This window comes from Pezoporus occidentalis, unplaced genomic scaffold (genome assembly GCF_034315485.1).
Source record: "Pezoporus occidentalis ecotype Australia unplaced genomic scaffold, CSIRO_AGI_Poc_V1 ctg2, whole genome shotgun sequence".
Classification (NCBI taxonomy): Eukaryota; Metazoa; Chordata; class Aves; order Psittaciformes; family Psittacidae; genus Pezoporus; species Pezoporus occidentalis.
This window is the reverse complement of record NW_026913855.1, coordinates 13,271,461-13,298,148: the sequence shown is the minus strand read 5'-3', so window position 1 is coordinate 13,298,148 and position 26,688 is coordinate 13,271,461. Positions and strand designations below refer to the sequence as shown.

At 50.0% G+C, this 26,688-nt stretch overlaps 1 protein-coding gene across 7 annotated transcripts; it reads left to right on the top strand.

Moving 5' to 3' along the window:
- The first annotated feature begins 537 nt into the window (after nucleotides 1-537).
- On the top strand, nucleotides 538-21,020 carry TFAP2A (transcription factor AP-2 alpha). Of its 7 annotated transcripts, none has more exons than XM_062617894.1 (8): nucleotides 538-788; nucleotides 8,662-8,719; nucleotides 8,821-9,096; nucleotides 12,038-12,089; nucleotides 13,905-14,136; nucleotides 15,113-15,231; nucleotides 17,543-17,684; nucleotides 19,222-21,020. In XM_062617894.1, exons 1-8 carry the CDS (start codon nucleotides 715-717, stop codon nucleotides 19,508-19,510), a joined length of 1,242 nt encoding a protein of 413 aa, XP_062473878.1. In that variant the 5' UTR covers nucleotides 538-714; the 3' UTR covers nucleotides 19,511-21,020. The 7 variants fall into 7 exon arrangements, with proteins under 7 accessions (XP_062473878.1, XP_062473875.1, XP_062473874.1 ...); XM_062617895.1 differs by lacking the exon at nucleotides 538-788 and adding an exon at nucleotides 3,668-3,955; XM_062617893.1 differs by lacking the exon at nucleotides 538-788 and adding exons at nucleotides 6,171-6,298; nucleotides 7,043-7,342 and having other exon boundaries at nucleotides 8,662-9,096.
- Nucleotides 21,021-26,688: the final 5,668 nt, after the last annotated feature.

Here is a 26,688-nt window from a genome sequence, read left to right as displayed (position 1 = left end):
GGGGGGGAAACACAGCTGGGGACAAGGGGAGGTCCAACAAGGGCCACAGGCTGTCGCAGGCCACTCTTCCCGGGGGGGACCACAGCATCCCTCACCCGCATCCCCCCGGCCGCTGCTGCCTGCCCCCAGCAGAGCACCGTCTGCATTTTGGGGGTCCCTTTGCTTCCCCCTGGGCTGCCCCAGCCACTTGCAGCTCCCCCGTTACCCACTTGGGCAAGTTCAGCTCCCCCGCTGCTTTGCCTTTTGGGGTTGTTACTGCTATCATTATTCTTACGACTATTATTACTATTACTACTACAAGCACTCACTCGCTGGCAACCTACCCCAAGGAAACCCAGCACCCCCCTGGGGAACGCGGGGGGCTCGCCCGTCCCCACCCCGGCCGCAGGCACCGGGGCGAGCAGACACCCCCCTCCCCCGGCTCTGTTTTGGGGGAACAGCGCAGAGGACAGAGGAGCGGGCGGCTGCAGCGCGGCAGGGACATGCCCGGTGGGTCCCGGGGGGCTGGTGGAGATGCACCCCAGGGGGCCGCGGGGCCGGGAGGGCGCCGTGGGAGTGCGACGGCGGGGGGCAGCGCGCAAGCAGCGCGGGAGCAGCGCGCAGGCGCGGGTAGGGAGCACCCAGCTCTTTATGGCCAGGTGAGAGAGTCCTAGAGCAGGTAAGGGAAGGGTTTACCCACAGGCGTCCCGGGCGGGTGGCTTGACCTCGCAGTCCATGACCAGCAGGGGCCTGGGGATCCGGAGCCCGCACCCAGGATGTCTATCCTTGCCAAAATGGGGGACTGGCAGGTAAGGCGACCCTCCTGCCCTGGGGGTGCTTATTGTTATTTTGGGACGGGAGGCAGTGCTGGAGCGGGAAAGGTGACGGGCTAGCAGGGACCGGGACAAACCTGACACCGGAGTTGGCGATTATGCGGCTGCTTGTGCTGGGAGCTGCCCCAGGCCACCGGCGGGACCCGGTCGCAACAGGTAGAGAGCGGCGGGCCGGGACAGAGACCGTGGCCGGGAGGGACGAGGGTTGCTCCACCGTCGCTGCTGGGGCCGGCGCGGCCCGGGCCTGAGCTGTCCGGCAGCGTGGGCCGGGGAAGGGCGGCGTGTGCCCGCCCGTCCATCCGGCCGGGGCCGGCGGCGGCCGCCGTCCTGCCGCGGGGCCTGGGGCTGCCCCCGGAGCGCGGTGGACTTCATCGCGGGGCAGAGCCCGGAGACCGAGCTGCGGAGGTTGAAACATCGCCGTGAGCTCCCACCCGAGCCCTTCCCGCGGATGAAGGGCGCTGCCGGGTCCCACCCGCGTGCAGACGCGGCGGGTGCGCCCCTGGAAAGCAGTCCCGCGGGGTGAGCTGGAGGGAAAAGCAGCACCCAGGGGGAGAAACAGGGGCCCGGCCCTGCCGTGCTGGTCCCGCGGGCGAGTAGACACGCGTGGAGCTGCGGCAGCTCCCAAACAGGGAGACAGTGGGAAATCCCTGCAGCGGCTTGGTGTCTGTCCCCTCGGGCCGAACCGCAGCTGTTTGCCGGCTAATACAGGGGAAGAAGAACCGTCCTGTTCAAACACCCGCGCTCGTATTATCGAAAACGACCGTTTTGTTTGTTTTTTTTTTTTTTCTGGACATGCCAGCTAAAGATGTGATCCTAGGTGTTTTTTCTGCTCCCAGCCGTTCAGATCTCTCGGCTAAGTCTTTCTTCGCTTTGTCTTATTTAATTTTTGTTTAGAGTAGCGGGAAGTCTGCAGAGCAAAAAAAAAAAAAAGAAAAAAAGGAGAGGGAGAATGCAGTCAAGAAAGACTTATTTTTAATTTATCATTTTTTACACTTAGAGCTGACCGCTTTTCATCAGGTTGGTGTGGAAAAGTGATCAAAAGAGCGTTTTAATTTTTTATCTTTTTTTTTTTTTTTTTCTTACTGAGGACAACTCGCACTTACAGTCTATCTGCCTTGAAATTTATTCCGACTTTTCCTTACAGCCCCGGCTGTTCGTGCTCCAGCTCCCCTGTACTGCGGCCTCCTCTGACCCACTGCACCCCCCGTGCCTGGCGGAGGGTCCCCTCCGGGCAGACACGGTGAGAGGACAGCAGGAGCCGTGTCCCAGTGCGGTTCTCCTGGGGAAGCCGCCCTATACCCCTGCACACCGGGGCTGGCAGAAAGAAGGGGCAGGCCTTTGGCCCACGGGAGTCCAGAACGGCCGCGGGTGGGAGGTTTCTCCGGCTCCGACTTGACGGCACTAAGGGGCGATGGGCCCCTTCGTTATCTGCCGCCCCTCCTCTTATTCTCATCTTCCCCCCCCCGGGGCATTAACTAGGCTTAATCTGCCTGTTCCATTTGAAGCTCAATGGGAGTAAAAACAACAATTTACTCTCCTGCCACTTGCAGACAAAAGCTCTAGTGAAAAAGAACGTTGGGGGAGGAGGAGGGGGGCAAGGGGAAAAAGAATAAAAGAAAAAAAAAAAAATCCGTTTGGGGGATGTGGATGTGTGCGTTTGGAGGAGCAGGCCCGGAGCCTGCAGGCTTTCCCGACCTTCCCGGCGCTGGGACGCGTGTCCCGCCCCCCCCCCCCCCCCGGCCCCGCCGTGGCTCCCCACGGAGCGGAGGGGCTGTTGGCTGCTGGAAGCAGTGCGTTATTCCCCAGGGTCGGGGCGGAGGGGCCGGCAGGATCCCGCTGGCCCTCAGGCTGCCAGGTCCTGCGGTTGGCAGAGGGAAGTTTGGAGGAGCAGCAGGGCAGCCAGGTGCTTTGCCTCCCCTTTCCGTGGGGATGTTCCCCTCCGTGGAGTGCCCGGGGAGCCAGGCTCAGGGAGAGGTGGATGCCTCGGTCCCCGTTAGAAGCTGCGATGGATCGGAGAGAGGGGAAAACGAAGCCTTTCGGTGGATGGATACAGGCTGGGCACCCGAGAACGTAAAGGAGAAGGGTGGAAGAGCAGCCCCCCGGGAGAGCGGGCTGAGCGCCCATTTAGGGGTACATTGTTAAGCAAACGAAGTGCTCCACCTAAGAAAGTACCGAAGTTTTTTTTTATGGTAATTGTTTTGTCCCTTTGCTCAAGTGCTTGCAATAGACTTTCTGACTCCTGCTGCATTCACATTACCGCTCGCCCACTTCTATCTGGGAGGTTATGCTGGGTTTGTTCGGTTACCTTTTTTTTCTTTAAGACCAATAGCCAACAGATCCGAGAGGAACCAAATACTTTGCAAATGAAAGAAGCTTTTCAAATAGCCACCTAAAAGATCACATCCAGAAGGCAACAGGAGCCTTCGCAGACAATAACCTCGTTAGAGCAAGACCCGAGTCTCGTTTCTCCTCCCTTTGGTTTCTTTAAAATCCCTGGGGAAAAGAAAAGGAGGGTGAGGGGGGAAGTAAGTCAGGGGATGGCTCATGGCTAGCCCCAAACTCTACAGATGAAGGGACGGTCACCTCTTCGGCCGCTTTCCTCCCATCCTCCCTGGGAGCCAGGGGAGCAGGGAGAGCCGAGGCCGGAGAGCCCTGCTTGCCCGCAGGCAGGGATACAGACAGGGCCCGCTACCCCCTGTGCAGGGGCTCGGCGGTTTGGAGAAAGCATTTTTTTATTATTATTTTGTCTCTTTTTTATTATTATGTTTCCTTTCTTTTTTTCTTTTTATTGTTGTTTTTAGGTGGGTTTTTTGTTTTGTTCCTCCCCCCCCCCTTTTGCTCGTGGGTCCTTGCTACCTGTGTCCATCGCTGCAGGTTGTTGTGCTGGCGAGCAATTGGACTGTTGTTGATATGCTAATGAGGCGATTAGGTTGTGGGTAAAGAGCTGGAAAAGGGAAAAGTTTCCACCATTAGAGGGAGATCTCCGAGCGCGGACGGGAGCGCTGCGCAGCCTGCGCCAGCCGCGCTCCCCACGCCGCCACCGCAGGGAAAGGCAGAACCAAACCCTCTCCCTCTCTCTCTCACGCCAATCCATGAAAATGCTTTGGAAACTGACGGATAATATCAAGTATGAGGAATGTGAGGTAAGCGCTTCACTCCGGCCGGGGTACAGCCCCGGTACCGCAGCTGCAAGCGGGAGCTTGCAGCATCCTCCGTCTCCCAATTTCGTTTAGGAAAACTTCTGCTCCTTCGCCAGGCTTCCTTGCAGTCCTGCAGCTGGAGAGAGGCTGGGGTCCTTCCCCAGGAACTTCGGGGCTTGTTGAAAGCCGGCTTTCTCGGAAATGTATGAGGAAAGGCAAGCAGGATCCAGCATCAGTGTGGGCTATAGGTAGATCTTCTGTAGATAAGGCTCTAGGATGCTACACTCATCCAGATGGATGGATGGATGGATAGGTGGATGGATAGGTGGCTGGCTAGCTGAATGAATGGACTAATGAATGAATGAATGAATGAAAGGGCAAAGAGACAAAGGGAAGAGAATTATTCCTACACGGCAGGTACCCGAGACATCCCAATAAATCGGCTCAGCATCGACGCTTCAATTCAGTCTTTTGGATGTAGCGGCATGCCGATTATACCGAGCTGCATAGATTTTTCAGGGGTCAGCTGCTGAACTGAAATCCCAAGGTTGGGAACGGTTTTCCCCAACCCTCCAATTTTCAGGGCCACACTCCCACGAGTTTAAGAAATAATATTTTTCAAAGTGGAAAATTAAAAGGAAAAAAATTAAATCCACCTGATTTGGTTTTGGAGCCGTTCAGCACCGATTGTGTGCATGCATCTCTCAGTGTGTTTGTGTGTGCATCCATATATTTAGAAAGAGGGGAGATTCTTTTACTCTGGCAAAAAGAAGAGGAAAAAGAAGAGCGATGTCCAGGACTCATGCCTAGTCTCAAACCAACGAATATCATTGTCACCCGTTTCGCAAAAGTTGCCTGTGCAGCGCGTTTACACCGCCCAATAAAGGACTCCACTTTGCAAATGAACGCAGTTATGTGGTTGTGACCCATGCCGAAAGGTGCCCCCAGCCTCGGCGGAGCCCTGCCGACGGGCAAAATGGGGAGCCGTGATCCCACCCGACCCTGCCGCTGCTTCGGGCGGTGGAGCTTAGGGAAGGGATGGAGGTCCGGCCAGGCTCGCCGACAACTAAATGATGCGGTTTAGTCCCGGATAGAGGAGTTTGAGATAAAGATGTCTCCCGGTGAGGAAGCTGAGGTCTTAGATGCACTCGCTGGCAGATGCTTGATTTCCAGGACCGAAGTGTCAGGGGTCTGGTTTTATTTATTTATTTTAAACAGGGACGAAATATATATGTATATATATTGTTCAGCTGGATTTCGGAAGGAAAGAGTGTCTCTCTCCCCCTTCGTCCCCCAGGCTCGGTGTTGAAGTGTGCACACGTGCGAGCTTATGGATATCATCGCCAATGGCTTTTGTTGCCTTGCGCTAACGGGACTTTGCACCGAGGTGCTCCCCAGCGCGGCGGGAGCAGCGGTTGCTCCGCCGGAGCCCGCGGGCTGTTGTGCGGGAGGGCGCGGTACCGCTCGGCGTTCTGCTCGGAGCGGCGGCGAGGTGACTTGCAGAGGGGATGGAAAAGAGGGTGTCTGTGCCCTGGCGGGGGGTAGGACCTGCCTTTAAAAGGGAAAGAAGGGGGAAAAAAAAAGAGGAAGGAGTGGAGTGAAGCCCGGCCAGCCGCACTCAGCCCCGGGGGCCGGAGCAGGCGGGCGGAGCGCGGGGCCGGGCGGCGGCGGCGGCGCGGCGGCTGCGGTGGGGCAGCAGCGGCGGCGAGGAGGAGCGGTGCCTGTTTGAGGGAGTTGTTTGGGAGTTGCACAGCCAGTCCGACGGGTTGCGCCGGAGCCCCGGCTTGTCTGGGCCGGGAGAAGCGCTCGCCTTGCCTCTTTTCCCGGCTCCCTCTCCCGCTGGCGTCCCTCCCGCCCTCATTCCCTTCCCTCCCCGCCTCACCGCCTCCTGCCTTTTCCCCCCGTCTTTTCCCGGATCCTCCGAGAGGGGGGCCGCGGGGAGCCCGGCGGATGCTCCTTGGGCTCCCCAGCCCCCCCGCCCTGGGCGCCCGCCGGCCTCGGCGCTGGGCTCGAATCGGAGGAAGAAGAGGAGGAGGAGGAGGACTGACACCCAGAAGGGGAGACACCCAAAAAAACTTTCCCAGCCGGTTTCCGGGACGCGGGGCACGGAGGCGAGCCGGCTCAGCGGCGCGGGGCGGCCGCCGCGGGGGCAGCGGCGCGGGGAGCCCCTCGGCGGGGCGCCGTCGAGGCATGGACGGGGCGGCGGCGGCGGGGGGCGGCCCTGTGGAGCCCACTCCGCGCAAAGGCGGTGGCGCGGCCGAAAGCGGCAAGAGCCAAGCGGGGAGCCAGCAGCCGCTCTTCTCCCTGGGCTTTGAGGCCGGCTACGCGCAGCAGCCGCAGCCCGAGGTGCGCTTGCAAAGGACAGCGGGGCTTGGGGCACGGGGAGGAGGCGACGGCGGTGGGGGGAGAGGAATTGAGGGGAGGGGAAGAGAAGCGAAGGGGAGGAAGGGGTGATCCCAAGCCCCCTCCCCTCTCTCCTTCTGCTCGCACCCCACCCCCCTGCACCCCCCTCCTGGCTCCCACCCTCTCTCTCCGGATCTCTTTCTCTTTCACTTTTGCATGCCCTGCAACCTTTTAAAATGTTGCCCCTTCCCTGTGATTCGTCAGACGCAGCAGCATGTGCCCCCTCTCTCTCTCCCGCTCCCTCTCTCTCCCTTTTTGTCTCTCTCTCTCTCTCCCTCTCCCCCATCTCTGATTAGATACACTGATTCTTCATTCAATGGACGTCATTTAGAACAGGCTCTGCCTTGAGTTGCCTTCTCGCTTCACGCTCGATTTCCAGCCATTCTTCCCTTATTAAGTGTTCGTGTAATATTAATAGTCATGAATATCTGCTATTAAGAGTCTCCAGGAAGGCAGCAGATCTGTTATTAGGAGCTCAAGTGAAGCAGCAGCCTAAGTCAAAGGAGAAAAAGAGACAGAGGGGGGGGAAAAAAAAAAAAGGAAAAAAAAAAGGATTAAGAAACAAACACACAAACGCTAAAAACAAACAAAAAAAAAGGCAAAAAAAAAAAAACAAACGCAAAACAAACAAAAAAAAAGGAAAAAAAAAACCAAAACAACCAACTTTGACTCCTCACACCACGCCAGGATAGAGAGCTCGCCTTGGCAACACCCGATGAAGGGCAGCAGAGATCGGTGCAAGTTCTGATGGATTATAGTGGCGTGCCCGCGGTGCAGGAGCAGCCCCGGCGTCCTGGTCCTGCCGCCCGCGCCTAGCGCCGGGCTCCGGCCGCGCTCCCTCCGCGCCCGCGGGGCTCCGCCGGGGGCTGCGCGCTTCGCCGGTCCCTTTCCTCTGCTTCTTCTGGGGTTTTGGTTTTGGCTTTTTTTCTACCTTGACTTGTAACCCCCGACTCTTCGCAGATGTTAGTGCACAGTTTTTCGGCTATGGTGAGTTGCTTCGCGTTTCTCTCGGAGGGGGTTCGGTGTGCGCTGGGTCTTGCTATTGTTGTCGGCGGTGGCGGTCTGGGTTTCGCACGCAGCTTTCCGCAGAGGGCTTTTTTTCCTTCATTCATTTTTCTTCCTTTCATTTCCTTATTTTTTATAAATTCGTTGGTTCACCCCCCCTTTTTTTTTTCTTATTCTCTCTTTTTTTCTCCTTATTTAATTTTGTCTTTTTCTTTTTTTTTTTTTTTTTTTTTGCCTGCTTCGAGTGAACGGCAAAAGGCTTTCCTTGTACCCTACCGTTTCCATTTCCTCACCTTGCCACCTGCAAACGGGATATTTTCAGCTTTCTCGTTGCCCTTTTTCAGAATCATGGGTTTTTTTCCCCTTTACCCTTCTCCTCAGAGGAGGAGGACATGCCTTTTTCCCCGGACATACCTGGGGGCTGTTCTGCCCGGCTGCGGGAGCCGGCAGAGCCGTGCCGAAGCGCCCGGGCGCATTTCTGTGCCGCTTGCCGGTTGCGGCCCGGGGCGGTGGGGCTGGAGGGCAGCTCCCACCCCAGCTGCCCGGCGCATTCCTCCGCTGCCCCGGCCGCCGCCGCCGCAGTTCTCTCTGCTCCTAAATTGCCCTCTGGCGAGCGGGGAGCTCGGCTGGGCACTGTGGCGGCTCTACCCGTCGGTGGGGGCCCGGGGCCGTACCTTCGCCCTGAAACATGGGTAAAACTCGCGGGGGGAACGACGAGTTTGTTTAGAGCCTATTTTGGCGTCTTCTAGTAACAAAATGGCAGTGGGCTCGGATTTTCCAGGGTTTCCCTGGGATGCGTTACCGGTAATCCCAGCCAGGGTATTTTGTCTCGGTTCTGCCGTGAACCAGTGGGAGGGTTTCGGGTCGTGGGAGAATTATTATTTTAATAATGCCGGCTTATGAATTATTCTTTTTATTTGCGGGAAATACCTGCTCCTGAAAAGCCGGGGCCCGATCGGGAGTTCACGCTGTATCGCCGCAATATTATGAGCAGTTCTGTTATAATTATTGCTATTACTACTGCTATCATTGTTGCCGGTATTATTATTATTATTTAAAAGCGAGACTGCTTCTTAATTGCGTGCAAAGGGAAATCAGAGGCACAGAAACCCCAGATCTGCTGTTCTCCGCCTCGGAGCGGATGAATTGCCCATCTTTGCCTGATAGGTAAAAATTTGCAAGGCGATTTTGGGAAGAAACAGTTTGATATGATCTTTGTTTTTCTTTTCTCCCCCTCCCCCTCTTCCTCCACCCCCACACCCCCACCCCCACCCCCCTTCGTCACCCCCCCTTCCCCCCAGGAGCGCCACGACAGTACCAGCAACGGGACAGCCCGGCTACCCCAGTTGGGGACCGTGGGTCAGTCTCCCTACACCAGCGCCCCTCCGCTCTCCCACACCCCCAACGCCGACTTCCAGCCCCCCTACTTCCCTCCGCCTTACCAGCCCATCTACCCCCAGTCTCAGGACCCCTACTCCCACGTGAACGACCCCTACAGCCTCAACCCCCTCCATGCCCAGCCGCAGCCCCAGCACCCGGGATGGCCGGGACAGAGGCAGAGCCAGGAGACGGGGCTGCTCCACACGCACCGGGGATTGCCCCACCAGCTCTCGGGGCTGGACCCACGCAGGGACTACCGGCGGCATGACGACCTGCTGCACGCCCCGCACGGGCTGGGCTCCGGGCTGGCCGACCTGCCCCTCCACTCCATTCCCCACGCCATCGAGGATGTGCCGGTAAGCAAATGATACAGCCCCAGTGCCCGCTGCGCCTCTCCCCTGTCCCCCGACCCCGCAGGAACACAACTTCGGGGGGAGGGAGGGCCCCCCCCCAAGAAGAGAAGAGGGAGGGAAGAAGAGACACCCCCACACCCCCCCGCCCTCCAGGGAAAGGCGAAGCCCCCACCTAGAACAATAGGCTCTCCCAGCCTGTCCCTGTGCGATGCCTCCTTGCTAAAGCGCCCGCTAAAATATAAATAAATCAAATTACTGTCATCGTTAACAATATCTTTCCTTCTCAATGACAATAAGCTGTTACGATTGGAAGAATATATAATATCACCACAGGGCCGTGCATTTGGGGATTTCTCACTGCCTTGGGAAAAACACGGATCTGAAACACGAGATCTCATTAAATGTCCTCCCAGGCAAACGGAAAGGGGGAAGGAAAGAAAAAAGGAAAAAAAAAATGTGGGTGAAAGTGGACTAAGAAGGGAAAATCGGTGTCCTGTGATTACAGAATTGGCATACGGGATAACCCCATCCTAAATTGTGACAGAGTACGGGCAGTCCTCTTCTCTAAAGGAATTAATTGACAAATCAGGGATGAGGTATACTAAAATGCTGCCGCCTTCTTTTAGCAGCGGTGTGATGGGATGACCTCATAAATCATTAGCTATAGGTTATCAAATTCGAGCCAGACCTGCTACACCCTATATTAAATTAAACGTCGGGAGTCCATTGGAGGATGCATTATTTGGGGGACCTAATTCTGTTATCGATAAATACAGATTTAAAAAATGATTTCTAATTAAGCATGACATTATCACACAGGCTATTTACAAAGCAAGCCAGGGCTATTGTTCAGTTAGGCAAATGGCCTGATGCAATATGATGGGTCCCGATCAAAGTTCATCTTTCTGGGTTTCTCCCTGAAAATGGAATTAGAATATGGCAATAAATATATCAAATCCCACAGAGCTCTTGCTGAGGGGCTGAAGCTGCTCGACTTGCAGGAGGAAAGAGGGAGGGAGGGAAGTGTGGTATCTGGATGTGATTTTTGCTGAAATGCCATCCCAAATTACAGGATCAAATATTACAATAATATATTTGCTGACAGTTTAATGAGTACAGCTTCGTGTTGCAAGGATAATGTTCAGATGAGCTTACCTATTTTGGGGGGTCATTTTGAAATCTTTTGTAAATTATACTTGGGCAAAATAGTGAATTTATTACAGCCCTCATCTGGCTAAATTAGCCACAGAAAATTGCTGGTTATGTTTAGCAGTTTTGCAATAAACGCATACGTTTCCCAAAGTGGAGGATTTAGTCAGCAATCTGAATCCGTTAAAAGCGGGTCAATTCTCTAAACCTGATATAAAATAACGTGGAGGTAATAGTAAGAATAAACTAATTTGTTGACTGCAAACTCCTAATTGCTGTAAGGAGGAACATCATCTAAAATGTTCTCTTGGATTCTCCCTCTCCTCCGTGGTGCTCCGTGGCAGTGGGCTGACTTGGGAAGCCTCCTCTCTCTGCAGTTCTATGAATTAATAGCATTGCTATACTTCGGGAAAACCAAATGCCATCTGGTTTAAATCCTTAAAGCAGCCCAGACATTTTTATTTTTTTTTTTTCTGTAAAACTGAATCAGCAGGCTGCAATGAGGGAAGACATAAAAATAAGAGGATGTATCTTTAAATAGTATTTTGTCTAGTTATTTAAAAAAAAAGGAAAAAAACCCTTTTCTGAAATCTGGGTCAGGAAAGGGTCGTTTTTGAATTTTTCCATTGCTGCAACAGTTAACCTTTAATAAAAACGACCACTAAATATTTAAAAAAATCAAGTAGACGTTGAAAATTATTTAATCATAAATATCTCTGTGGGATTTTAAACTTAACAGTCCTCCCTGTATGGAATATGTGTAGAAATAACACAAATAAAAGTATTATGCCACACTACATTTACTTTATGGGTTTAGGGTGCATGCATAAAGGGATCATATTTCCCCATATAGTTAAAACACAAGAACTGCAGCAGTAGTCATTTCTGAACATTTCTCAATTTAATTATACTTAAATCCAGAAGCACTTTAGGCAAGTTACAAATGAGAGCATTGAGTATAATAAAACCTGTAATAAAGCAACTTAGTACCATCCACCCGGAATCATTGAGATCAGGCACAATTAACAGGAGCATAAATCCAAGACAGAATGGAAAATGTTAGAATCAGTATTATTGTTGGACAAAGACTAGAGAAGGAAGTAATAGTTTTTTAAATGGTAATGCCTGGGTTTTGTAACGATTGTGAAATCTTCTATCTCAGCAGCAGTGGTGTTAATTTGTAAACACAGCCAGACATTATATTGCCTGTCATTTTTTGGAATTAGAAAACATGATTTCATTTGACTTTCTAATCACGTCGTGGCTCTGCCGCGGGAACCCCAGCTGTAGCCGCCACGGCGGAACCTGCGAGGGGACAATAGTGGGGGAGCCCAGGGGTGCGTGGGACCCCCCTGGCAACCCACCGCTCACAGCTCCTTTGTGCTTTCCCTCCCATGGGTGCAGCAGCGGCGGGAAGGGCCGGGATTGCTTCCTAGGAAAGACAGGAGAAGGAGGGAAGGGAAAAGAGGGGAGAGAAGGGAGCCGGCAGAAGCTGTGGAGGCCACTCGGGTGTCGGCCTCGGCTGCTCAAGCCCCGGGGGCATGTGGGCGATTTATCATTTATTTCTATTTCTTGGGGAACTGGGGAAGAGCAGGGAGGGATGCAGGATTCCTCCTGATAAAGGAAATCCCTCCTAAATCCCATCTGCCCTTGCCACAAGACCTGTTTTTTCCCTCCCTGCACCGTCCCCTGGGTGGGGGGACACAACTTCTCCTGCACCCCATCCCACCCCAGCCCTCCTCCACCTTTTGTTGTGGTTGTACATTTATATCCCTGCCTGTTCCTTTTGTTACAGCACGTAGAAGACCCCGGTATTAACATCCCAGATCAAACTGTAATTAAGAAAGGTAAGCCGTTTCCTTGTGCATACCAAACATGTCATCACAAGCTGGGGACTGCTGGCAGGGAAGACTTACCTGGCCTCCCACCACCCCCCGGCCCCGGGCTCCTTCCTCTGGCACGTACTGTTGGCCAAAGGATTGGAGGCAAAGAAAGAAAACGGGCGATGCGGCTTAAAATCCCTCCTTTTACGCGGCCACGTTTGCCGGGTCTTTTAATTATTGTTGTCGTTAACGAGGAAAAGAGATAGCAGATGATCTAGAAAATCGGAGATGGTATTTTAGGACATTAGGGAACAATTCGGTTCCTTGGTTTGCCCCACTCATCTGGCTGAGCAGCCGGAGGGGTTTAATCGTTTTTGGTAAACCGGGCTGTGAATAAGAAAACAAAACATTGCTCCTCCTTCTTCGGGTTTTCTTATTTAAATCGCGGCTGTGATGAGGTGGGCTGTGGGAGAGCAAGGGGCTAGTTTCTGGAAACTGGTGTTTGTCTGTCAGGCGGGCCGTTTGCTTTTCGTTGCCTTTGTGTGCTTGCTTCACTTGGAATGGAATTGCTTGGAAGCCGGTCCCAGAATCGCGCAAAATATTTCTGGTGTGTTTCCACTCGGTTCTCTTTTCCAGTCTTCTTCGGGTGATATAAGGATTGGGGAAGGTGGCACAGGGTGTTTTGCAAAGGAGAGTCTCAGTGGAAAGCGAGTGGTTCACGTTTGGATCCTGTGCAGGGAGCTGCTGGTGGAGTGAAATTCGCTGGGCTGGTGGCGTAGGCACTGCCTACTTCGAGGGGTGCCACGGCCGTGCACCCGCCTGGGATTCGGGTGCCCCGGCTGCCACCGGAGCGAGGTGCCGAGCAGAGCCGCCCTCTTCCCTAACCGCTGCGCAGACTGCGAGCCCAAAGTTTAATATTCCCCCCCCCCGCTGCAAAGCCTTTGTCACATCAAATTAGATGTGCACGGGGTAAATCTTAAGAGATGCTCTTTTCAAGTCGACATGATAATTGGCTCTTTTATTAGTAATCTCAAGAGTTCGTTTAACTCCTGTTGTATCTATTAGCCTTCCCAGAGCTATTAATGTCACAAGCGATCTATCCAAAACGGAGAGAGCCCCCCACTTGGTTTGCCTGCGCCCGCGAAAGAGTACCGGCGTCGGGCGGCGTGGGGGGGTTTGTGTGTGGGTGCGTGTGTGAAGCGGGAAGGCGGCCGGACGCCCGGAGCTGGCGGGCACCGCAAACCCGAATGGCAGCACGGCTCGGCACAGCCCGCCCTGGGGAGGGACCAGGCTTTTATATCTGGGGGAGAACGCGAGCCGGGGCACGAGCGTGCCGGATCCCCGCTGCGTTACGTGTTTTCCCACGTCAGAAGTTGCGCGCCGGGAAAGCGGCGGGGCGGGCGGGACGGCTCCCGGGGGAGCCTGTTCGGTGCCCATCTCCCGGCACGGGTCGAGGGCAAGGCAGTCGGCGGCTCCCCGCTGCGGGCCGGCCCTGCCCGTGACGTCTAACGCGGCAGGTACTGACGTGCTTTAACAACCAGCACTCGCCCCCCCCCTCGACGGCGTGCCCCGCTCCGGGATGGGGGGAAACGGGGTAGCGCGGGGCCGCCGCGTTCCTTCCCGATTTCTGTGCTGAGGGATGAAGGCTGCCCCGCTCCCCTCCCCCGGGGAGCCGAGGGTGCCCCCGCCGCAGCCCTGCCCTCGCTCCCCCCGTGCGCGCAGGCGGTGCGGGGCCGGGGCTGGCCGCACAGAGCGGCCCCGGTTCCCGGCGGCGGTGACCCGTCCCTTCCCTTTTCCCCATCTCCTGACCCTCACCTCCCTCCTCCTCCCTCCCTGCAGGCCCCGTGTCCCTCTCCAAGTCTAACAACAACGCCGTCTCCTCCATCCCCATCAACAAGGACACGCTCTTCGGCGGGGTGGTGAACCCCAACGAGGTCTTCTGCTCGGTGCCGGGCCGCCTCTCGCTGCTCAGCTCCACCTCCAAGTACAAGGTCACGGTGGCGGAAGTGCAGAGACGCCTCTCGCCGCCCGAGTGCCTCAACGCTTCCCTGCTGGGCGGAGTGCTACGGAGGTGAGGGGCGGGGGAACGGCGGGAGGCGGGCTGACGGTGGATAACGCCCGCTGCCGCCGGGCCGTGCCGTGCCGTGCCGGGCGGGAGGAAGGGATGGAGGAAGGAGGGGGTTGATTGATGATGGTGATGACGATGATGATCATGAGGGTCCACACGGGGCGGCAGCTGTTGTTTGGGGGGGGGGGGGGTGCGGGTCCCACCGCTAGGGGTCGGGGTGTGCGCGGCCTCTAGGGCAGCGCTGCCAGCTGAGGTGGGGGGGGGGTGGAGAAGAGGGGGCTGTAACCATGGCAACGCACAGCCTTCTGTGGCCCCCCCCCCCGTGTGTGTGTGTGTGTCCCGGGCACGCTGTCCCATCACAGTGATGAACCCCAGCATCACCCCTTTTCCCTTGAAAGAGGAGGAGGTTGCCAGTGGGCCCCCACCCTGCTGTCCTGGGCCTGTGGCCTCACCCAGGCAATTACACAGCTCCTGGGCGGGGAGTAGCATCCAGGATTAACTAAGCCAGCTCTCACCTCCACAGCCTGGGTTGGTTTGGCTCGGCCGAAAAGCCACACATGGGACATGTGAATGCAGTGATGCTCCATGGCAGTAGTGGGGGCTGCTGGCGTATAAATCAGACACGTTCCGTAAAAGCTTGGGCCACTGCCTGGGGCTCTGGGGAGAAGCTACCCCGGGTCTATGTTACCTTGAAGCTCTGATAGCTGCCTTGGGTCAGGGCTCCCCCACCACCTGGGGGCTGATCCAGACCTCAGTGAGGGCCCCTGTTCCCTAGACATGGAGCCACCCAAAGCCCCATCCCTATGTTCGAGACTGCTTTCAGCAGCATTCGCTCTTCAGCTCCCCATGACTATTCTCCTCCACCCTCTCACTTCTCTCCATGGGAAAGTGATGTTGGGGCAATCTGTGGCCAGGACTCAAAGTGGGAGTGGGTGCCCCGCTTCAGCCCCATTTCTTAATGCCTTTCTGCGTGGAACAGGGCGAAGTCTAAAAACGGAGGGAGATCTCTGCGGGAGAAACTGGACAAAATAGGATTAAACCTGCCAGCCGGGAGACGTAAAGCTGCTAACGTTACATTGCTCACGTCACTTGTGGAGGGTAAGTGACTGTGAGGGCTCCTTTGGAAAGTATGCCTGTTGCTTTTGTTTAATGGGAGAAGACTGGGTGTTGGGGTGTGTTTTGTTGTTTTTTGTTGGGTCTTCCGCGCAGAGTCGGTGCCATTTGTTGGCAATTGGAAGGGTGTTATTTTCTGTGCCCCAGACAAAAATGTTCATTGTGTGCCTTTCTTTTTGTCTTAACCTGAAGTGGGCTTGTGTGAGTCCTACAAACTTAGTGTTGCACTCTACCATTTACTTGCTTTTAAGTCTCTGAGCTAGATGTTTTCAGGGTCCTATTTTGCTCCCTTGTTCAAGTGAGTCATCCCTCCCCAGAGTAAGCAGAACTCACTGGGAGCAGCATGGGAAGGATCCCTCCTCCTGGGGGTTGTGGCCTCAACCTTGTAAGAGACCCCTGAGTGTTGAGTTGGAAGTTACACGTAGCAGAGCCTTTAATGCTTCACTGCACTCATTCTGCCACAGGTGGACAACCAAGCAATTTTAAATGTCAGAAACTGCAGCTACTTTAAGTTTATTCTCCCTCCCTGCCTGCAGCCACATAAAAGTAAATCATTTGAGTTTTCTGACATCTGCATTTGAGAAATGCGTGACCATTACTTCCTGAATTAATTTGGGAATCCTTGACCTCAGCCATGAATTAATGGTGTCCTGAAAGCCTCAGAGTTGCACCACCACCAGCCCCCACTCCCTTTTGGTTCTCATTTTCAGAGCACGTGTTCCCTTGGCTATATCATTCTTTTCTGCTTTGCTCTGGCAAGAAAAGGTGCAACTTAATGTCTCGTGCCTTGGGATATCATCCTATGCTGTCATAACCGGGAGGTGGGAAGCTCAAGAGTTTGCAGTCATTTAGTTCTGAAGTAGTTGCTGTTGCAGTTGCTGCTGAAGCAGCCTGGCACAAAGTAAGAAGGCCAGCGAATAGATCCTCCTCCTTTCCCCTCATTTATGGGTTCAGCTGTGTTTTGGACCAGCTCAGTCTGCAAAGTGCTTTTAAGCAGCCCGGGCTGCATGGGTTTGCTGAGTTTGTTTGTGTAGGAGGGAATTTGTTGCTTTGTTTTGTCCTCGCTTTGCATTCTGTGAGATGTTTCATGTTCAAAGGGATGGGGAAAGAAGTGCTGTGTGGTGCCAGGCTTCAATTTATTTAAACACCAGGATTAGTGGCCCAAATATATTTATGCTGCGTGAAAATTACCGTTTTCGTGTTTCTGGAAAGGCTTTGCCATCGCATCCATGTGCTATAGTGGAAATCATGTGGGGAAAACTTTTGTAAAAAGTATAGCTTTGGTAGATGGTTGACATTATTTGTGATGTTAGTGAATATGGAGCAGGTTTTATGGTAATCTATTGTTCTGTTTGGCTTTAAAAGAATGATTTTTTTTTTTTTTTTGTAAACCAAAACAAAACTGGAGGCCCATCTCTGGATAACAGCAATGGTGGCTAATTTTTGGGGGGATGACAGTATAAACATTGCTGGGGCTTTGAGTCCTGTAGCTGTGAGGCAGTTTCTGGAGTACTGTTATTGTTTATGATCCGCTCCATTTTATGGAAACAAGCTCACTGGACTGAGGCTTTGAAGCTCTAATTGGCGCATGCGTTCTTCCGGAGCTAGAGCTAATGGCAGGAAGCCCTGCAGTAAAAACCAACTGGTTCAGGAAATTAAAACCAAAGATTTGAAAATCAACAAAACAGACAGACTCAGTGGAATGACCCTAAAATTCTCATGGTTAATCGTTTGGGGGTGAACATATAATTATATGCGATCAAGTTAAATTTTAAACACTTAGCTGTTTAATGCATTTTATTTAGAAGAGCTCTAGGAGTAATTATGATCAATATTAATCATTGATGCATTGCAAAAGAGTATAGAGAGGTGGTTGAGGCACACAAACATTTCCAGAGTAAATAGCTGTGAATGAATGTAGGTAAATGACTGTGTAAAGGTATGGAGATGTAAATCTAAGCACGCATTCGAGATGGATGGAGCCTGCCTGTCTAAAAGTATCTGTTATTCAATGTAAACTTTGAAATCTCTCAAGAATTTTTTTACTTGTAAGGATTGTAATGAAAATACGCATTTGCATTGCCCTGACTGAAGCAAAGAAAACTCCTCCAAGATAAGATGTGATTAGCATTTCTTACCCTACCTTTTTCAAAGGAAAAAAGGACCAAGCCTTTTAGAAGAAAAGCCCAAGTAGAATGTAGCCCACTTTTCTTTCTAATGGATGTTTGCCTCTGTGCCATGTGTACTGATGAGCTGTGTGTTTCCTTCCCATCTCCGCTCATGCCTCCCTTTTCAGGAGAAGCAGTACATCTAGCTAGAGACTTTGGGTACGTTTGTGAGACAGAGTTTCCTGCCAAAGCAGTAGCTGAATTTCTCAACCGACAACATTCCGATCCAAACGAGCAAGTCACAAGAAAAAACATGCTTCTAGCTACAAAGTAAGACATTTACCTTTTTGGTGTGTTGCTCAGGAGTGAGGGGTGGGCAACAACCCAGGGTTTGGGGCTTTTATTTGTGAGCATTTGACACATAGCCAGTGGCTGATGGTTTTGCAAATGGTGAAGGGGGTGTGTTTGCCCTCCTGCTATAGGAAAGCTCTGTCACCCAGCTTGGTTTCCATCAAGTGAGTTTGTGCAGATTACCTTGAAAGCAAGCCATGAAAATTGTGGGTGGATGTTTAGTTAAAGAAAAAGCAGTAATTCTTCAGAAAAAAAAAATTTCCAGGCCTTTTCACTTAGCTTCTCAATTTAGGTAGAAGGACAAGGCTTCTTTTCCATTGACAGTAAAATAGAACCGGCGCATTAAACTGATCTGAGTTCATTAAAATCGGCAATGGCTCTTTCTGCCCAAGAGTCTCTCTTACTCACTGTATACGGGGATATTAAAGATATATTTTCATCTCCAATCTGCACACAGTTAAAGTGCTAGCGGACTTTGCCATTGGTGGGGCTGCCTAGTTTTCCAGGTGACATGTAGACAGAAAATGATAGTTTTGATGTGTTTGCTGGAAATGAAAAGGGTTGTTTAGTAGCCCTTAATTACCAATGGAGGTGTCACCAAAGGGCACGGTGCCATAGGATGCAGACAGAAGATGGGAGCTGCTTTATGACTGGAAGACATTAACATGGGTTTTTAGAATACAAGCTGTTTCAACAAGCCTCTGAGCTCTTTTGCCTATGAGGTGTGTTATTTCCCCAACCGTTTGTGCAATGAGGGGATGGTTTAACCTAACTTCCATACTGTGCCCTTGTATCCTCTCTTCCCACCTCCCTGGAAGGAAATTTCCAGACCCCAGTTAGCGTCAGCCTTCCCCTGTGTGGGAAGGTCCCTTTGGATTTGGAGATGCAGATGTACATACATAGATGTCTCAGAATACCCTAATTTAAAGCCTCAATTCCCCTCTTTGCCCTCGCTCTTACTTCCTGACACACAGGCATATTTTAGCCTTGTGAAGGAAGAGGCCCTCACCTCTCTCCAGTTCTCTCCCAAAATAGTGTCTTCCAAGATGCAGATAAATCTCTTTGGATATTGCACCTCATCTACTCCCTTCTGCCATGCTGGGGAACTTTAAACCTTGTGCCTGCTCCAAAACCCAGCTGGGCAGGGACATGCATTTGTGGGGAGGATACAGGGGGCTGCGATGCCGGAGGTGCATGTAACTGTGTCCCTTTTACTTGCCTGCGTGCTGGCCAGGCCCAGGGCACGATGTGTGTGCAAGCTTGTGAGTGCATGCGAGGCGAAGGGAAGAGGCTTGTGTGTGCGAGGGAGGTGTGAGAATTGGGGGGAAGGATGCGTAGAGAGGAAAGGGAGAGGCAAGAGAGCGAGTGTGCGCTCGGGGCCAGTAGCGCCCTTGATCCAGGGGCTTGTGTAATCTAGCAGGGAGAATGCACAGGCTTTGCTGCCGCCAGTGATGGTTCATTTCTCTCCCTCTCTCTTGCCCTCCCTCCCTCTGTCTCTGCTCCATTTGTGCTGCAGACAGATCTGTAAAGAGTTCACCGACCTGCTGGCTCAGGACCGATCTCCCCTGGGGAACTCACGGCCCAACCCCATTTTGGAGCCGGGCATCCAGAGCTGCCTGACCCACTTCAACCTCATCTCGCATGGCTTCGGGAGCCCGGCAGTGTGTGCTGCCGTCACTGCCCTGCAGAACTATCTCACCGAGGCGCTCAAGGCCATGGACAAAATGTACCTCAGCAACAATCCCAACAGCCACACAGACAACAGCACCAAAAGCGGCGACAAAGAGGAGAAGCACCGAAAGTGAGGATCCCCCCCACTCCTCTCCCTTCCCCCTCATAGCCCATCGATCCATTCATTTCCCTCCTCCCTCTCCCCTGCACCCAGCACCCCAGGCTACAGCAACAGAATGAGCGTCCTTCTGCCAATCCTGTTCTCTGACTCTGCAGGACTGCTCTGCCCTCTCCCCACACCCCTTCCCAGCATCCACATTTCCATTTGCTCCCTTTTAACTTCCCCCTCCTCTCTCTGCTGCCATCATCGTTTTAACCCCAGTTTGGAGCCTAACAGAACAGGGGGACGGAGCCAGCAAAGGAAAAAAAGTTCTGTCTTGAGTTTGTGAACTTTTTTTTTTAAATAAAACAAAAGGAGGAAAAAAAAAAATCACAAAAGCAAAACAAAAAAGAAAAGGACTTTTTTTTTTTTTCTAAAAATATATTAAAAATTAAAAAAAAAATTAACAAAAAGAAATAAACAGTACTTTAAAAATTCTATGAGCTTCACCGGACTGAATCACCACCTTCCCTTACATAAACTTCAGTTAAGATTGTAGCCATATTAAAAAATGAAAACCATAAAAAAAAGGTGAAAAAAAGTACAACAGCAGCAGCAAACGAAAGGCAAAAAGGACTGATGACATTTTATCAGTATTGTGAATAAACTTGAACACAAAACACAAGCAGTTCCATGTCATATCTTCAGTTGTAGAACTTTTTCCTGTCCAAGGTAAAGTGACCAACTTGAACTTTCTACTGCAACACGATTCACGGTTATTATATAAGGGAATCAGTGTTCATGTATGTATATATTTATTTATGTGTAATTTAATGGGAATTGTAAATATGGTGAGTCTGTTTTAAGCCTTTTTTTATTTATCTGGTGATCTCGTTTACCTCTTGTTTAGTGGGTTTTAAATCTTCCCCTCTTAGTTCATCATGTGGTTCATGGTACTTATTTAGATATCAGAGGTTTTTTGGGGGTTTTTCTCTGGGATTCATCATTTTTAGCCCTGTTGTAGCATGTTAAAGGCGACAATGAAGCAGCTGAACAAATAAAAAACCATGAATTTTTATATATAATTAGTATGACATTTAGTTTCTCATTGAAGATAAAATAAAGTGATGTTGGACCCTGGCAAGGTTTTTAAACATGTTAGCGGTTTTACAACCCTTATGTGTTGTGGAAAATGAAAGAAGTTATTTTCATCCACTGTCCTTTTCCCGAAAGCACCATCAGAGCAATAAATTAATATTGTCTTTTAAAACAAGATTTAGCTTTTCTTTCCTTTCTCCCCTCATTTTTCTTTTCTTTTTCCTTTTCTTTTGTTTTTCTCTCTTTTTTTTTTTTTTTTTTTTTTTCCCTTTTTCTTCCCAAAGAACTTCAAACATTTGGGACCACCTGGTATCCTGTATTTCCACTGGCCATATTGGAAGCAGTTATAGTTGTATTGTATTGAGTTGTGCCGGCAGTAGTCTCCATGCCTATCAATGTATCATAGTCCTTTGTTGCCCAGATAAATAAATATTTGATACGCTTTATGTCGATTTTTTTTTATTCAGTGGCTGTCTTTACCCAGGCGTATTTTTGTTCTTGGCAGTATTTTTTATTCAGTATGGTTACAGTAATTGAGTTTAACTCTCCCTTGACAATTGCTCCTTGCAATAAGCAGCTGAACCCATTGTTTCCCTCAAGTATAATAAAAACTTACTTTCAACTTGGAGTTCAGAGCAGGGTATCATTTAGATATTCCACTGAGTCTGTATTCAGACAAATGACACAATAAAGCACAATGTATTCTTTTGGATAAAAAATTGTCTGTACTACTAACAAAATGACACACTATCTTTTCTTTAACCAAAACATAATTTTATTTAAAGAAAAAAATAAAGTTTTATTTTATTTATGTTGACCTCTAGGTTTTTATTTATATTCATATGTAGCATGCAGAATTACAAACCTATAATATTTTGTACATATAGTTGTCCAAATGCAGAGCAGAGATTTAAAAAAACATTTTGAGAAAGGTGTTTTAACAAGACTCGTTACCAAGCAAATACCAAAAATTAGGTGCTATGAAAAAAATTATATACTGGTGAATCAGATCTGGGTGCTCCCTCCCCCTCAACAAAAAAGAAAATCTCTGTAGCTGATGCCAACAAAATCATCTCACGGTTGTGAACTTTAGTGAAATCTTGCAGGAGACAGATTATTTCTGATTGATAGTTAATGTTTTAGTGGAATGCATAGGTTGACATTTGGAGGTGGTTGTGTCAGTTTATAAGGGCCTGAAATTTTTAACCGGAGTTTCTTATTGTGGAAACCGGTTGTAAAATAGGAAAGCTTGCTTTGAAAAAAAAAATAAAATTGAGTGTGCATCTTGGAGATGGGCTGTAAAAATGTGAGAATGCAGACTTCAAATCTGTTTTCCTTGGCCCAGGGAGTAAGTGAAGTCAGGATAGGGCTGGATTATATCATAGGAAGGGTGGTTTATGTGGTTCAGAATGTAAAGGCATTTTAAAGAGATGGTCTCCTTTAAGTGGTGATGATGTTTTGGTGGTGGTGGCTGATTTTCCTCTCTTTCTCTTTCCTTCCCTCCCTCACTCTCCCCCCCCCTTTTTTTTTTCTCTTTTGCTCAGGCAGGAATTGAGGCGGTTAAGAGGGAGGTGTTTACAGTAAAGCCGCAAAGAGAATTAACATTTGCTCATATATTTTGACGTTTGCTAGGGCTGGTGAAGCAAAGCATTAGATAAAGACCAAGATGTTTCATTTTGCTTTGGTAATCTACTTATGGAAGGCAGTGTAAAATCAATCTTGCCAAGCAGAAAGAGAGTTGGTGGAGTCTAAATTCTATTTTCGAGAGCCAGCCAGTTTATAAAAATGGTGAATATTTTTTTCCTATAAATTGAAAGTGGATCTTTTGAATGCAAAGCTGCAATTGTTTTAAAAACAGTTATTTATTATTTCCAAGAGAGACTGGTTAACCGTAAAGTAGATGTAACAAAATAATGAGGTGAATGAACCCTAACTGTACATATTCTTGACATAAATGAAATGCACAGTACTGTAGCAGGTGAAGTGAAGCATTGTCTATCAGGGCTGTTTTTCTTGGCTGCATCTCAGATTGTGTGTGGGATCCTAACCTCAGGCACAATAGCATTCATAAACAGCAATACATTGCTGCTCTTTCTACAGCAACACATAAATACTCATTTTTAAATGAAAACAATCTTATTAAATACCATTCATTCATATCTGGATTTACAGATGCTTGTTACTTTTTGAAACCTGTACCCAATATAATCGTTTTACACTGGGCACTGTATAAAGCAGTCTTATGCTTGAACATTGTAAGGTCAGAATAAATAATGTTTTAAAGATATAATTAGCTACTTTATGCTAGGAGAGCGCATTTTGGGTATCCTGCTGCTGCATTAGCAAGCTACCAGAAAACAGAAATGAAATGACCTTGCATGGATTTCTTTATTACTGTTATTTCTAAGGAAGGATTTTACAGGCAATAATGGAAATCAGACTAGCTTCGGTTCAGCCTCTTCTGCTGTGACCAATATGCAGTTACTAAAACGTGCTAATTACTTTAGCGTTCTTTGGATGCATTTTTAACGTTGTGATCAAGGCACAGCGGTGAAATTCTAGGTCATGCTTTTATACACCAAACAAAAATCTGCTGTTATTTTTCCACCACCACCCCCCCCCTCCCAAAACCGGCTGCAAGGAGGGTGAGCAGTGGCTGAATGTTAGACCATCACCGCCACACTAAGCTAATTCCTACATGTGAACCAAAATACAGCTCGGTGCTCTTTCACCATGAACAAGGACAGCCCTCCCCTTTGTACCGTAATTTACCCCACCCTCCAAAAATCAAATATTAATATAATTTGAGATTTAACTGGTGGAACAGTCATCAGGACGGCAATGCCCCGCAGCTGAAATAATATTTAAAATAGAAGGGATTTGACATTTGAGAAGTCAGTGGCTTGAAATACCCAGTTGTACTTAGCTAATTCAGTCCTTAACCTCTGGTTTCAAATAAATCAATTACAGTCGATTCCACTTCAGTTCAGAAGTGCACAAGGTTTTTAGTTAATTGAATACATTTTATTCACTTGCTAGGAGTATTCATTTATCCAAACTCTTACATTTAAAGGCGATTTCTTTATTGTCCATGATAAATTCAACTGCGTAATCAGATCAGCTCCTTGTTTGTTTACCCGTCTTCTGCCTCGCATTTAAATTCCAGAATGTGCACTTCCCTTTCCCTCCTTGGTATGTGCCTGTCTCAGCCCAGAGCAGATTCTCAGAGCATGAGCTCTGGCGTTTGCAAAGTGTAGCTAAAATAACAAGCGCCCTTCCAATGGGAAGCAATGCAAAGCCCATCCCAGCTAGTGGGGGCAGAGTGATTTAAACCAGCTCAATAATGCAACGCACAGGGTCATGAGTGTAAAAAATAAATGATGCCTCTGATTCTGTCCCATGTACCTTTCCTGAATGTTTCTGCTCCCTGCCCTGCCTGTGGTGGGAGCTGTTAGCTCTTAAAATGGATTTGGAGACAGTTCGGTGCTGGCAAGAGAGGATTTTTGTTGTGTGCTGGGCAGTGAAGTTGTGTCACTTATCCACTTTGAATGGATATTGATATATGCTGTACTTTGAGTGTGTTGTTTGCTGAGTCCTGCTGGCATTGGTTTGCTGTTTTGGAAAGGAAAGGGGTTAATTAGCGTCATTATCAATCACTAATGCTTGTCTAACGTGTCCAAAGAATAATCAAGTTAGGGGACTGCATGAAGCTAACATCTGCTTCATTCCAGCTAAAGATTTTTCCTTATATCGTTCAATTATTGGGACTCCACACCGGTTTCAGGCTTTGTCAGGGCCATAAAGCAGGGTCAGATCATTAGAAATCTAGAATGGAGGGGAAAGTGCAATATAAATAACAAATGGCTTCATTATTTGAGTTACAGGTGCAAGAACAGCCGTGAAAATGAGCAGGGATTACTAGAACGTGTTCCTTCTTTTTATCTCCAGCATGGAGGAAAACAAAAGTCATCCAAGCCCAGTTCTTAAGTAATTTATTCTGCATAGGTTGCAGCCTGTTTGCAATATTTAGTTAAGTAACCCTAACCTGCCAAAATAAGTAGTTTAAAATAAGCAATCGGAAACAGAGAAAAAGGAAAAGTCTTCCATGACCCATTACTAGTGCAGCCTTACCGGCTTCAGAATAGCAAAATATCCTTGTTTCTCTTCTTGTAGTTGAAGTTTCAAGGCTTTCTTGGGTGGCTGAAATAGCTGATATTTCAGGCAGGGTAAATAGAAATACAGCTTACGGTGGTGATGAAGGTTTTTGTTCTTGAACTGTTACTGGCGCTTGGTGATGTAGATACAACGGTGACAGATCTGTGGTCTTTTATTCGCTCTTACAACCACTGTAGTCACGTCTCTCTAATGTTGAGTTCAGCTTTGGTAGCCGAAAGGGCCAAAAGTTCTTATCTAACCAACAGAGTGGTTAGAGCACCGTCACTGAGTGAAGGCAGTGTGGAAATCAAACCAAGGCTAACGAGAGCTTTCTAGTAGGGTAGGAGGCAGCTGTTGATTCCTGACGGCACTTGTCTTCTAGGCCCTGATTTTGCAAGGCAAGTGCCAGCATCCAAAGCCTGTGGTTTTCCCATGTAAATATGAGTCCCTCCCTCTCCAAACCAGGGCCCGGAGGTTACTCCAAGCTCCGTGGTTGTCCTGTTCATAGTCACAGAGCTCATTTGTGCAGACATCTTCCAGGGTAAGGAGGAAAAGCACAGCCTAAGTGAGGAAGAAATACTTTTCCGTTTGGGGCAGGAAGGTGGAGGACTGCTAGTTGTGAAGTATGAGCCATTTCACTGTGTCACTCCATGAGTGTGCTGCTTACACACACATCCTAGTTTCTATAGGAGATCTGCAGTGTCTACAGGAAGACCGTCCATGTCCAGAGATGCTCTTAAGCCCCACTGCTGCTGTTGCTTGTGGTATAGTTAATTCCCTTTGTAATACTCTATTGAAAGCAGATGCAGGGGCTCTGAATAGAGTTGTTTTCTAGCAGGAGTGTGTGCTGTGCTGTTGCACTAACAGGCTGAGGGATGTGTGTTGCTTCTACACGATGTTTTTGGTTATTCATCCTGCAAAACTTCCTGCCTCAGTGCTGCTTCAGGCACAGCCTCCTCCTCTCTGCGTACGATCCACCCTGATCCCCAAAGCCGAGGATAAGGAAGCGGAGGTGTGAAATATTTGGGGCACGTTTCTGGTTGTAGAGCAGAGCATTTTTTTGAGCTCCCAGGAGAAAGGGAGCTGTGTTCTCTTTCCTTCTCTTTCTTTCTTTCTTTCTCTCCCTCCCTCCCTCCCTCCCTCCCTCCCTCCCTCCCTCCCTCCCTCCCTCCCTCCCTTTTAAGCATGTTGGCAGGTTTTCCTCCCTCCAGCACATCCTCAGTGCCCTCTGCCTTGCTAATGGGTGCTGCTCCCTGTGCTTGTCCTGTCTCTCATCTTGTGCTGTGGCCATTTCTCTCCTGTGATAGAGGTTATCCCTCTGCCCTGCAAGCAGGGCAGCTTGGACGATAGCTAGGGAGATGCCCCATGCTACAGCACATGTTGGTGCACCCTAGCAGGGAAGGGCTGTACTGGGGTGTGGTGACTAGGGTCTGTACCTTGCCTCAGAACTCCTTTCCTCATTAGGCCTAATGAGCTGCGCTATAATAGTGCTTAAAAAGGTGCTCCTGCCATCCCTGCCCATGTTTTGGAGCCTTTGGCTCTTAGTATGGGTGTAGATGACCCAGGCCAGAAGCTAATGGGTGTCACTTTGCCACAGGGCCTGGATGCAGGCTGCTCCTTGGGGTGTAGGTGTTTGGGGTGGGGATGGGCTTCTTCCCATCCCTGCACCCTTGTGAGAGCTTGTGTCTATCCTGCCGGAAAAGGTGGGGTTTTGCAGGGAGCTGGAGAAAGGGAGCAAAAGCAGGATGGTGGATGTGGCTTAGAAAAAAATCAGGTGGAAAGGGGGCAATTGAGGTTTTTGCTTTGTGTCTCCAGGAGAGCCTGGACAGGCCCCTGGTAGCAGGGATAGAGATCACCCTGGCCCTCACTGCAGCTGCTTTTGGAAAGTTTCCTGGGAAAGGTTTGGGGAAGCTGAAGCCTCCAGCAGAACTGGCTGCTGCTACGACCCTCTTGGGAGGC